The sequence below is a fragment of the Poecilia reticulata genome, chromosome 16 (genome assembly GCF_904066995.2).
Source record: "Poecilia reticulata chromosome 16, P_reticulata-male-v2, whole genome shotgun sequence".
NCBI lineage: Eukaryota > Metazoa > Chordata > Actinopteri > Cyprinodontiformes > Poeciliidae > Poecilia > Poecilia reticulata.
Genome location: NC_088845.1, coordinates 14,750,897 through 14,763,916, shown reverse-complemented (window position 1 = coordinate 14,763,916; position 13,020 = coordinate 14,750,897). Strand labels below are relative to the sequence as shown.

Genomic DNA, 13,020 nt, shown 5'->3' with positions numbered 1-13,020 from the left:
TAGTATTTACTCAGACCATCATCATTTAAGTGACAGGAAAGATAAAAATAGAATAAATCCTTGTGTAAGAAAATGTTTTCACACTATGGTGTGAAGTGGTTTCAGTTTTTCCAATCATTTTAGTTGTTCTAACAGTAAATGAGGCAAATTTAATGTAATTCTAGCATTTAACAGACCTGTGAAGATCTCCACACATCTTAATGCGGCTTGTTTGGTTTGCAGGAGTTATTACAGGTGCAATGATTTAGTACAAAACCAATATTTAACATGTTTTGTCTTTTACACACTGAGAAATGAAGACTTTTTGTTTTAGTCAGTGGTACTCAGATAAGAGGAATAAGTTTTCACTAGAACAGGTGTTCAGTGAAAACTCAGATTTTGTAATTCACAACAAAGATTCTTTGTCAAGTCTTTTTTCATTTTGTTTCACTAAATTAAATCTTTAGAAACTGAAACAACCTCTTTATGACCCATTTTTTTTCTCTTCCTTGATTTTACTTTTCTTAACTCTCCCCAATTAACTATTCTTATTCTCAAATTTACCAGATATCATTAATTTTTCCAGGGTCTGTTTTCTTTTATGCATTTTCCTTTTTCTAAGCATAAAGCATCTTTTTCTTGATTTTTTTGCATTCATTTAGTGATATTTATTTCTTCTTACACCTAACAGTTGAACATTAGAAGACCTTTGATGCTGACCTTTCCTTTTTTCACAAAATTAAATTTATCTCTTCTGAATAACTCATTATGGTATTCTTTATCCCTTGTAGATTTCTTTTTTAAGTCATTACTTGTCCAAAAATTCATCCATCTTTTAATAAAAAAAAAAACATGGACCAGATACCCTTTATTCTTTACTTTTATTATTTCAAAAATGATTTACATAATATATACAAAACGGCAACGTTCTCAGATCTGTATAGGAGTGGGGAAATGGGGAGAGGGGCTTTGCAGATAAACCTCCAGCTTGTTAGTGCGCTGCAACATAAACTATTAAAGCACTGCAGATGTCATACAATACTTACTAGTCAGGGTGACAAGTTGCACACAGCAAATGCTCACAAACAAATTCGACATAAAAAAGGAGAAGAATGACGAGAGAAATACTGGTTAGACGTTCAGTGAGGAGAGAGTTTCATGCAGGGGTGAGAAAAAGAGTGAAAGACGAGAGGAAGGAAATAAATCTAAACGGACCAGCTGGGAAGAAATGGAAGAAAATGAAAAACTAAGCAAGAGGGAGAAGAGATCTTTGTGCCAAGGGTCAAGTAAGGAGTTCATGAAGGAATACAGTAACAAAAGAGCAAAGAAAAAAAAAAAAAACGAAAATATGAACATGACTGACTAGAAAAAAAATAAATGAAAATGTGTTCAGTTAGTCATCAAGGGATGGGTTCTCTTTAGACTGAGCCTTAGATCTGCACAAGTGAAACCTGTGTAGAAACTTTACATCAAACGTTACAGATGAAAGTCGTTTCTTATCCTATGAGCACATTTCAGAAACCTAAACTTAGAAATCAACGTTCTGCATGTCCAGACACATTTTAGATGAGGGATCTCAATTAGACTTCAAACTTAACTATCGATCTTACAAAAACAAAAAAAAAACAAAAAAAAGGAAAATTAAACCAATAATTGTACACAGATTAAGCAAACAAGAGCAAATGCACCTGGACAAACAGAAACCATCAGGACAGGATCATTCACAGGTCATCTTTAAAACTAAAACCCAACATCTTAAATATTTGGATTAGCAGCAAAGAACCACATCAGCAGCAGGGCATGTTTATACATTTCGATAGGAAAGGCTCCCTTGTTTTCAACCAGCTGCATGGCTGCAGTGTGGGCAGGTCAAATCAGGACTTGCTCACAGCTTCACTCTCTCCGGCAGCCGTCTGGAGGAGGTGCACCCACTTCCTCACTCCGTGTGCTCCTGCAATGCAGCAGCAGCAGCAGCGCTACGAGCTGAAGAACGAGAGGCGTGGCGGTGCGTGGGAACGGGGAGCGGGAGGAGGAGGAGGGATGGGGGGAGGGGGGTGGCAGAGGAGAGGGTGGATGAAGGGGGAAAGAAAACACAAGTTGAAATCATTGTTAAAAATATCTGTAGTAACAACGATCAAATTATTGCGACCCATTCACTTGTTACTGATTTCCCACACATCTTGATTTCTTATCCACTGCAGTAAAAAAAAAAAAAAAAAAAAAAAAAAAAAAATCGCCACAACGTGCAGCACAACCACCACCAACCCCACACACATCTGAAAGTAAGTCGCATAAATCATTTGTGAAAATAAAGGAACTCTCAAACTTACCCAGGAGTAAACAACAAACAAAAATCCAAATATGACCATATTTACAATATTTTTCTTATTGAGCTTGTACAACAAGCCCGCATCTACCCCTGCTGCAGTACAAGTCTAATACACCGAGTTTAACGTCTGCTCTGATCATTCCATAATCAATAATACTGAGCGGAAGTTTCCCCATTTAGGAGAGCAGGAGACACGAGCTTCAGAATAATGTGACAAGCAGCAAAAGACATGTGATGTTTGGTTCTGGGGTCCATTTCACCACGATAATGAGACAAAGATTTACCCAATTAGAACTTCAAAGTTCTCCATCACCAGAACTCAGCAAGTTCTGGTGACTACTGGCATTCTGGATGGTAAAAAACGCAAAAATATATAAATATAAAGCTCCCTAAATATTGCTGAACATTTCATGACAAAGTGAAAAACATCCAATTAGACAGATCTTCCATTTACAGTTCAAGTTTTTAAACTTTTTAATTAGTTGAAAATTTTATTTTACAAATTTCATAGAAACAATGAGAGTTTGGCAAAAGTACTAATCTGCACTTCGTTCATTGAACTCTTAAATTACTGTCCACATCTGTTTAAAACTTATTTTGCAAACTACGTTATGCACTTCTCAGACAGTAGAGTGCATGTGTGCTGCAATGTTTTTTGTTTTTTTTGACATTACTAAATATTAGAACCCTTACTGTGCAAAAAAATCTACCTGTGAATTTTCCCTGAACCCTGACACATTTCATAATTCTTCTGCCATTCTATGAAAGAAAAGCCAATACTGCTGTCCAAAGAAGAAGAAAACAAAACCAAAGAGCGAAGACGCCTCGGCTGTGCCACCATCCAGCTCCTTCCAGAAGTTCCTCTTTCTTACCAGCGTTGCAGACACAGAGCAGCATACAAACCAGTCGGTTCTCCTTGGCGGACCCTGTCAGGATGCAGATTCTCCGTAGCGGCGTTTCTGTAGAACAACGGCTGCTAAAACGTTCCGATGGTTGCAGAAAGGCCTCGTCGCTGCGGTCCGGCAGAACGGAGACGTGCTGGATTCCAGACGCCGGCGGGACCTTTTACCTGACGCCAAGGGAAGCAGAACCTTATCCAGTGGTCGATCGGATCCGCTTCTTAATCTTGATGAGCGCTCATGAGAAATAAAGTCAGTGCTCCTCAAACTGGGACTTTGTTGCAGCGCTGCCGTGTTAGAACCCATCCGAGGAGAAGCTCAGGAGCAGCGATTCACGCCTCAGTCCTTTTCTTTCAGGTCGACGCCACAGGCGGACGGGACGCCGGACGGGAACATACAAACCACCAGCTCTTCTTCCTGAGAAAGAACCGCCATCTTCTCACAGTCTTTGCGAGCAACCAGCCGCACCGGGGCGGTTCTGCAGGCTCCAGAGGGCAGAGAACGACTTGACGGGGAGCTGTTTGAGACTTGGATCTTCGGGTCTTTAAGCTGTTGACTTGAGGAAGGAAAAACATAACAGAACACTGTTAGCACTAAAATCTGTGAGGGGAGAGGGAAAGGATCCATGAGGGTCCCTGATCTGGATGTGAATGCTTAGATGATCTAAACCCACGTATAAAACTGTCCCCTCTGTTCAACCCGATAAGTGTGTTTGCTTCTTCTTTTATTATTAATCTGCTGTTTTCTAAGACAAGGTAATCTCTTGATTGGATGTGTAAAGACTGAGTGTACTAGTGAGTATCTATATGGATACTACTGTCTGCTTCTACACTCTGAAGGGCTTTGCAAAGAAAGTAAGGATCTATGCTGATCCCTCTGTCTCCCTCAACAAGGTCACCCTACCACTTCCCTCTTTCCCTCCCTCAAGAAGCAGCCAAGCAGGCTGTACTGGCTTTGCAGTCTATCTTTTTGGGGTCTGAGGGGGCGAATGAAACACCTAGCCCAGTTAAAAAGGCCATACAGGAGTCTAAACATGGAAAGCCCAGAGTTTTCTGCACATATTCAACAGGAAGGTCGGGTCTGAATCTGTGAACAGAGAAAAAGAGAGAGGAAGACATGTCAGCTAAACATGAAGCAACTGAAAGTGTGAAATACTCAGGCGAAGTTTGAGTACAAATAAAAATATATTTTTTTAAAAAGTCAAACTCGCTGAGTGGTGAGTGGTCATTTTTTATGACCTCCATCATTATGGCTTACAGTTAATGAAAACCCTGATATCTGGAGCATAACTCACGTTTTGACTATGGCCCGAAGAGCGAGCTTTCTCTCTCTTTCTACAAACTTGTCAATGAGATATGAAGCCATGCGTGGCGCTTCCTGGTAGAGCTTAAAGAAACGATGGTAGTTCCCCAGCGCCCAGGCGGCGCGGAGTGCAAGAGAATAAGTCACACACTCATCCGCCCGCAGAGCCGGGGTCAAGTACACCAGCTCGGTGATCTGATCTGGAGGGAAAGTGGCCGACATGAAAACGCTGAAAAATGCTGCCTTTTTTTAGACCAATTATGACACAAAAGAAGCAAGCTTACCTCCAGAGTTTTTAGTAAACATGTAATACAGCAGTCTATAAGCTGTAAACTCGCCAATATTCTCTGAGGGATTATCCTTGTACAAGGCCTTCAGCTGAGTCTGGCACTGGTTGAACTCCTCATGATCTCCCTAAGAGTCCAATCAGCAATAAGATAAGCTTAGAAAACACACCATCACAAAAAAATAAGCGCATACACAAAAACACAAAAGAAATCTGACTTTTTCAAGGGCGATGCGTGCGTGACACTCGTACACTTCCACTGTGAAGTCAGTCCGAATGCCTTGGACCTGGCAGGGACAAAGTATCAAAAGTTTTGTTATTTTTGTAGCTGATTTTTTTTTTCTGTTTTAATTGTCAAGACTAAAATGACAGCAGGCTAACTGAACGCACCGTGAGGTCCTGTCGTATGGACTTCATCTGCTCACATGCATAAGCGTAGTCCTGGTTAGTTTTCCAGTGGGCCTTTACAGCCAGCAGGGACTTCCTGAGCACCTGAGAGAAGACAAGAATAGAAACGGTTCAAAGGTGAGATCTTTAGTCCCTGAAGGCTGCAAACATTGTCAACATTTAAATCCATTATTTTAAAAGAACAGGTCGAAGATGCAGAAGAAATACAACCGGATGCAGCAAGGAGCTTTTTATGAAAAAAAAAAAAGGGAGAAAAAAAAAAGCTCCGTACCACTTCTTTTCTTCGAGGTCAGACAAAAAAAGAAAAAGAACTCTAGTTGGAACATGATGTGAAGTCATGTAGAAATGTGTTAGTCTCAGTGGAATCAATTTTCAAGTAAACATAAATGAAACTACTATAGACTAAAAACTACAAACTGCTGTCCAATCTATGGGTAAATCCTGAGAGGGGAATTTGTGTTTGCATCTTCTGAATCGCATACCTGCACGGGGCGGACAGTGGAAGGGTCGGGGGCGCAGGTGAGCCTCAGGTAGGGCTTGGTGATGTCCTGACATGAGCCCACGATGGGGCAGTCCTCCCAGCTGAGGCTCTCCTGGGTTCCATCAGGCAGATCCAGGGAGTTGATGGAGAGAACCAGCGGCTCAGAGCGGAGCTGCTTCTGAAAACGAGCTGCTCTGCTCTGCTTCTTAGCTTCCCTGTTTGGGTCATGGAAATCCATTCCAGCGCTTCCCCCTTTCCTCTTTTTTCCAACAGTTGCATTTGAATCATCCATGTTCCTAAAAGACACGTTTTTAAAATATAAAGCTTTTGTAAAACAAAAGCAAGTTAAGAGATCCACCGAGAGACCAGCTAGTGCTTTTCAGCTTGACTGCCCCGGGTTAAAACCTCATTATTTGTCCCATCAGTGAACAAATAATCTCTACACACAACTACATTTTACTAAACGACAACACTCTTCAGTGTGGATGTCATTACAGAAGAAAGAAAAGCAGAGGTTTACCACAGGATGTCAATTTGTGCCTAACAAACGTTTTGTCAAAGTGGTGGTTTAAATACCTACAGTAGTTACAGCAATTCATGCTCATAACTAAACAACTATTGAACACACAGTAGGAAGGGCTGCTAATTATAGCTCTTAAAGAGAAAATTGGTATCAGATGGTAAAGCTTTACAAAACAGAGCCCCAAATATCACATTTATTCACCACTTAAAAACAGGAATGATAAATAAAACAAAGACTAGTAAATTCTAGAGATGTTCATCTTACCGTCTTCCTCTATTGGCCTTTCCTCCTCTTCCTCTGCCTCTCTCTCCACGTCCCCTGTCTCTGTCGTTACCGCGACCGCGTCCACCTTTCTGTCCGCGTCTTGACAGCTGAGGCTGCAGGTCGCTGGACATGCTGCTGTCTGACTGGGAGCCAGAATCACTGGAAAGGCAGGAAGACATCAGACATCTTAGCAATCAGCATACAGGACACTTCAAGTATTCAAAGCAGGTAAGACTTGAATCTTACCTGCGCCTGTGTCTTTGGTTGCTTCGGTCTCTGTGTCGGCCGTGTGACGGCGAAGGAGAGCGGGAGGAGGATCGCGATGAACTAGACGACGGACTCCTTTGAGAAAAAATGTTCCTGTAGTTACCTAACCTGTGGGCAATTCCTCTGCCCCTGGAAGCAGCCCCCATTGTACTTCCTCCACGCATCATGGAGTTATCTGATGTTCTCTGGGGTGGAACAGCTTCCCAACGAGACTGCTTTACCTTTAATCTGTGGAAAACAAAAACGCCCAGCTTCAGACAAAACTCTGATGCTTGGCTATGACAACACCTCCTTAAAGAGAGCAATTAACTCACAAGACTGGTCAGAACCAAAAAGAAAATAAAACCAACATCTTCCTGGCAGTAATTAGCCTCTACTAACAATCTCGGTGTTCAAAGCCAGAACTGAACTCACTCTGGTAACGGCTCACGGGTCCAGTCAATTGTGTAGGCGGAACCGTCCTTCAGCCGCTCCTGGAGGACTTCCTTTAACACCTTCTCGGTACGATCTTTGTCTTCCTCCGTTTCGCAGGCAGTGAAACAGCGTTGCACATACTCTTTCATCGCTTGGGGCCAGTCCTGGGGCCTGGAGAGGAATTTAAGGTCACTACCAATTCAACTGGTTGTTAAAAGAACGAGTGAAGCAGGTCTGACCTCATCTGGGCCGCGCCGGGAGCAGTGCTGGCAGTAGCTGGTGAGGAAGGAGCCTGATTTAACCCGGTGGGCTGCTCACCTGGTTGGAAAGCCTGACTGGAGACTGGGGAACACTGAACCTGATAGGGCCTCTTGGAAATATTAAATTTAACCGGTGCCGTTCCTGGTGCCTCTGTGAGAGCAAAAACATTTAAGGCAAACAATTATCTCCATTTTCCTTCCAAGAAAGCAACATAAAAACTAACGATGGGGAAGCCGTAATGTGAGAAAAAGAAAAGCTCACGTTTCATGCGGTGCCAGATCTGCTGTCCTGGTTTTTGGTTTTTATTGGCCTCTCCGCGGCCCAGCCCAGGTGAGTACTGACTCTGCAGCTGTTGCTGCTGGGAATTATTCTGAGAAGGCTGGTAGGAGTTTGGGGCCTGGAAACTCTGGCCATAGTTTGGTCTGCCCTGGGAGTGATTGTACACTTGCATTTGGTTGGGATCACTGGGCGGGTATGACATGCTATTGTTGCTGTAAGAGTTTTGCGAAGCAGGCGGGGCGTACTGGGAATTGGGGAGAGGGGGGATAGGTGAGGGGGGTGGGGGCGGGGGATTCTCTGAGGTGGTTGGGCTCTGGGGAGGCTGGGGGGTGGCGGGTGGAGGGGGCTGTGGTTGGGAGTAGTTTGGGGTCTGGTCTTCCATTCCAGGCACAGGGGGAGGCTGTGAAAACAAAACAGTAGAATCAGGAAAACCTCCACATAACAGTGATCAAACAACAATGATAACAAAAACAAATGAAAAATCCACTGGTTTTTAACTTAATCTTATCTTGACTGCTTTGTCAGAAGATACGTATTTGTGTTTGTTGATTCCAGACCAGTCACTACCACAACTCATCATCTGAAAGTAATTTAATGTTTTACTTAAAAGAAAAATACACTATACCTGTCCATTAGAAGTTGCAGCACCTGGATATGCTCCTTGAGGTACACCGTACTGATTTGGTGGGTATGCAGCGCCATACTTAAGAGAGAGAAAAGAACAACAGGAAATCTGACTTATTTTTGTTGGTTGTTATTTTACTGAAGACCAGAGATATCGTTTCAACTAAACAATCAAATCTTATCAAGCTGTAAAACATGATTATTGATTCTGAAGAGTTTGTTTGGTGCAATAAATGGTAAGCTACTAGATGCAGTTATGCAATCACAATAATATCACAGTTGCACATAGGCCTGACATGATAAATTTTGCTGGACGATTGTCTAAAAAATTATTGCGATAAACGATAATATTGTTTCAAGACCTTTTGACACCGATTTAATGGAAATGACTAATAATGCATGCAATTTCCTGCCATTGATAGATACACTTTATGTTCAGAAGAACACATAACACTAGAACTGATAAACTAAATAAACAAAACAACCAAAAACAAAACTAAACAACATAAAGCCAAAGTGGAAATAAATACTGCATTCAACCAAAACAGTGCAGATTATAAAGTCTGTATACTATATTGTCCTTCAGTAATCACTAGATTTAATCACTAGATTTAAACAGAGAAGATTGGAACATCAGACTACCTAATGCAATAGTTCATACTACACGATTTTTTGCCCCCATTTTCTCCTTATGACAATCTTAGATCGTTGGCCGATCTAAGATTGTAGCTGGTGATTTCGTAACCGATCATCATGTAATGTGATTTAGATCACTGTGGCCACTCCGATCTAAATCAGGGGATTTCCCCGACTTGGAGCTTAACGCAGCCTGTTGAATGTAACAGGTAGCCAATCAGAAAGCGCGGATTCTCCTCCAAGCTTTCTGAGGGGAAATTACGGAGGGGAATCCCAAACAGCTGACACGGTGCCCGAAGTCCAGCGGTCATTGGAGATGATATGTGGAAACAACATTAATGTTTATTCAACATTTCGTGCAAAGAATGTAGAAATGACCAGGGGAGGAGTTAGAACTAAATAGCTACCGCAGTTGATAAACCCAGTAAGTTTTCAGCTGTTCTTCATTAACGTGACATAAATAGGTTATAATGATTTTCATTCAGTCAGGACTTTACGCTGACTCTATAGCCACATGCATCACAGGTATATTCTAGTAAAGCATTGATTAATGCCTGATTTTAAAATTAGTTAACTGGACTTGTAGCCATTACCCATGTGGCTGGACACCACACGGCATGATCGAACCTGATCGAACCGTTATACCTAGGATTTCTGTCGGCTAATGTGTCTCTCACGTTGTGAAAATGGGCCGACAATCGGCAAACATCTCATGTCGCGTGCGCTGGACATTAGACTAAGGAAATGAGGAAGGGAGGGTCAGTGGAGAGCATCGGAGTTTAAGCCTTTTTTCATTCAGTGTCATCAACAGAAAGAAAAAAGGCCGGAAGAGACGATGAAGCCGCTAATAGGTTTAATTTATCGTGCGATTAATTGATTTATTGTTTATCGCGACAGGCCTAGTTGCACAGTTTTTTTAATTAAGTGTAGCCGGACACTGTATTTTTAAAATAGCATTGTACGATGTACAGCTTTGGGTAAAAACTAATTCAACCCGTTGTGCCATAATTGTGTCCAGGCACATATTGGTTCCCCTTTCACTGATCAGCACCATCAGGTCAAAAGATTAAAAGTCGTATGTCACAATCTCCCCACAAAACTGGGGAGTTTGGCAGATATTAACAGGCAAATGGCTAACTTTGGTAACAGTATAAAACTAATAGTAAAAGTCTATTTCAGTATTTTATTGAGCCAAGTATTTTAACAAAACTACAAGCTATTAGAAAAAATGTTTCCAATTACTCTGATTATAGATACATAAAAATAGAATACACCAATTTGTTGGTACAAAATAAGCCTGCTAAACACAAACTATGAGCAATTTATTTCCTCTGTACTCACAGGTCCCATGGGGTAGTAGTAGTTGTAGGGGTATGTGTATCCAGGATAATGCTGCTGAGTTTGCTGGTACCACGGATAGTACTGCTGCTGCTGAAGAGCAGCAGAGTCACCAACTGCTGCCTGAAACTGGCCTGCCTAAAATTACCAACACAACAACAAAATCTTTTTGTAACAACAATAATAAACAAGCATTTAATAGGAACAGAAATCAATGAAAGTAAACTACAAGATGCTTTTGCAAAACCCAAAGGACAAATACTGAACAGCTTAATGAACAGCTTGCGGTAATGTCCTTAACTGCAGTTAAGAGTGGATCAATATTTACTGATCAGAAGTGGCAAAGGCCTTAAATTACACAGTGACAGATTCAACCATTTGATTTAATGTCTCTTAACATTAAGGATGGGCAATATGGACTTAAATTAGATTTTTTCTTTTGGAATGCTGACAAATTAGACAATAGAAAAGTATTTAAAACCATCCAATCATTGTCACTATAAAATGCATAGCTAAACAGTACACAATAATCAAATATTAAAATATATTGAATTAAATGATGCCCTTTCAGAACCAACAATGAAAAAAAGATGAACTTTGGGGTTTTGTAGACTTAATTGGACATAGTTGTCAAAATAAATATAAATTCTTAACTTTTTCCATGATAATGAGTATCTTAATTGCACATCACTTCTTGCCAAATACAGGAGAACACCTTAAAGTAAATCTTGCATGTGAAACAAAATAATAAAAAAAAACAAAAAAGTGATTGCAATCATAGCAACTCTTTAAAGTATTGCCACTGTGCATCACTAACAATTCTGGGTTTGAAATTAAAGCAACCAATGAGTAAGCCTCTCAAGATTCAGTATAGCCACAGGTTCATAGATTCTCCAGTGTGAAACAGGTCAGATGCAACAGAGATGAAGCACAAACCTCGGCCGCGTTTCTGTTATCTTGTAAATTCTTAGAAGTCTTGTTGATTGACGCAAGTGCTTGTCGTGCTTTTTCCCATTCTGGATTTTCATGAACATGGCCATCTGCAGCAGGGCCGTAGGACCTGCCATCAACAAAGATACAAATACTTGGGATGAGTTTGCCAGATATTTTTCAAAAACTGACTGGATGAGGACAACAAAGTCTCAAAATGTCTTCATAGCACAATAAATTACCCCACAGATTAGGGTTTACCCAAACACTTCAGGTCAGGAGCTAGTTATAAATTAGCAGAATAATAATTCCAGTTCTGGAGAGCCAGTGTCCTGCAACTCTGGGATGTCCCTCATCCACTCAAGTTCTGCATAGGCCTGTTAATGACTTAATCATGTGATTCAGCTGTGCTGATGTGGAGATTAATCTTAAAATTGCAGGAACCTGGCCCTTGAGAACTGGAGCTTGACATCAATAAAATATGGATTTTATTCAGATACACCATTGAAATCTAGCAGCTTTTAAAAGAGTCACAAATAAAAAGGCATAGAAGTACAACATACATATTTTATAGCAAAAAAGATTTAAAAAAAACAAGATCAAAATTAAAGGCAATTCATAAGACGTCATCTATCAGTAATAATTTTAATTCTAAAATAAACATAGTTCATGATGAAGCTGTGAATTTGACTTAAATGTTTTTAGAAATTCTTCAAGTATTTTAGCTTTTAACTTATACAAATGAACTTTCAGCAGGTTCCTGTAGGTATACAACTATTAATGACTGCAGCTGCATTTTATGAAACAAATCAGGCTACTGGGTATGCAATTCCTGTTCATATCTTAAACACGTCCTAATCCAATTATGTGTTTTCCCTCAACTCCGGTTAGCAACATACACTGTTTTATGCAAGCACAAGGGAGACTTCTTTGACATTTTATTTTTCATTGGCATCTTGCTCTACAGTAATCAAAATTACATTTTTGAACAAGTCGTTTGACACTTTGGCTTGGGAATCTAACATCCAGATTCAGGAAACTGTTAAAGGGCAAGATTTTCACTGCCTTGAGCGTTTTTAATCTGCTTTAATATAAAAATTAGACACCTTAAACCTGGACCAGATTATTCTACACTAAATTAATGAGAGTTCAATAAAAGGTAATTTCAGTATGCAACAAATTAGGACTGGCCCAGCTCAAAAGCTACGATATTTAATCTCTTCAAATGTGGACTAGATTGCCGTACACTCCTGCTTTCTAGTTGTTGTCATCTCATTTTTCGAGAAATGCAACACCCTAGAATTTATGGAAACAAAAAATACGTTTTTATTTTCATATTTTTGTTGGGGATGTATCAAACTTTTCATTTATAAAAACATGGACAAGCATCGAGTTTCTCCGTTACTAACCCAGCATAATATGTTTGACCTATTATCACACCGTCAGAAACAGAACGTTTAATGAATTGCATTTTTTAAGTTACATTTTAGCGAAATAACTGTAGCTAGAGCTACAGTTATTTCGCTTCCGTTAGCCGTGTCAACGGCCTACACACAACCCCGCAAATTTCCTGTAAGCGGGGCATAAACCTAATGCCATTACCGGTAATGAAATAAAACGAAACAAATTAAGGACATGATATATATTCATCAAACGACATTTACTTGAACTAAATGAACATTCTCGCTTTAAGAGTGTGACCTACCAGTTGGTTGCAGCGGTCGCTTGAGCCGTGTTGGCCGCCATTTCACTACAAATTACCCGTTAGCTTCAAAGAGCTAACCAGAAAACCTAGGCTAA

The 13,020-nt window shown here is 40.5% G+C and overlaps 1 protein-coding gene across 1 annotated transcript in view; it reads right to left on the bottom strand.

Moving 5' to 3' along the window:
* Positions 1–841: 841 nt before the first annotated feature.
* Positions 842–13,020, bottom strand: part of leng8 (leukocyte receptor cluster (LRC) member 8) — a 12,420-nt gene continuing 241 nt past the window's right edge. Inside the window, exons 1-15 of the mRNA XM_081597638.1 lie at positions 12,926–13,020; positions 11,227–11,350; positions 10,294–10,428; positions 8,318–8,395; positions 7,675–8,092; positions 7,392–7,563; positions 7,153–7,323; positions 6,718–6,966; positions 6,472–6,630; positions 5,686–5,980; positions 5,186–5,287; positions 5,014–5,082; positions 4,794–4,923; positions 4,502–4,709; positions 842–4,293 (exon numbers count right to left, since the gene is read on the bottom strand). The exon at positions 12,926–13,020 is cut by the window's right edge and continues 241 nt beyond it. Coding sequence (XP_081453764.1) covers positions 4,131–4,293; positions 4,502–4,709; positions 4,794–4,923; positions 5,014–5,082; positions 5,186–5,287; positions 5,686–5,980; positions 6,472–6,630; positions 6,718–6,966; positions 7,153–7,323; positions 7,392–7,563; positions 7,675–8,092; positions 8,318–8,395; positions 10,294–10,428; positions 11,227–11,350; positions 12,926–12,966 — 2,514 coding nt within the window. The 5' untranslated portion in view covers positions 12,967–13,020 and the 3' untranslated portion in view covers positions 842–4,130. The remainder of the gene's footprint in view (positions 4,294–4,501; positions 4,710–4,793; positions 4,924–5,013; positions 5,083–5,185; positions 5,288–5,685; positions 5,981–6,471; positions 6,631–6,717; positions 6,967–7,152; positions 7,324–7,391; positions 7,564–7,674; positions 8,093–8,317; positions 8,396–10,293; positions 10,429–11,226; positions 11,351–12,925) is intronic.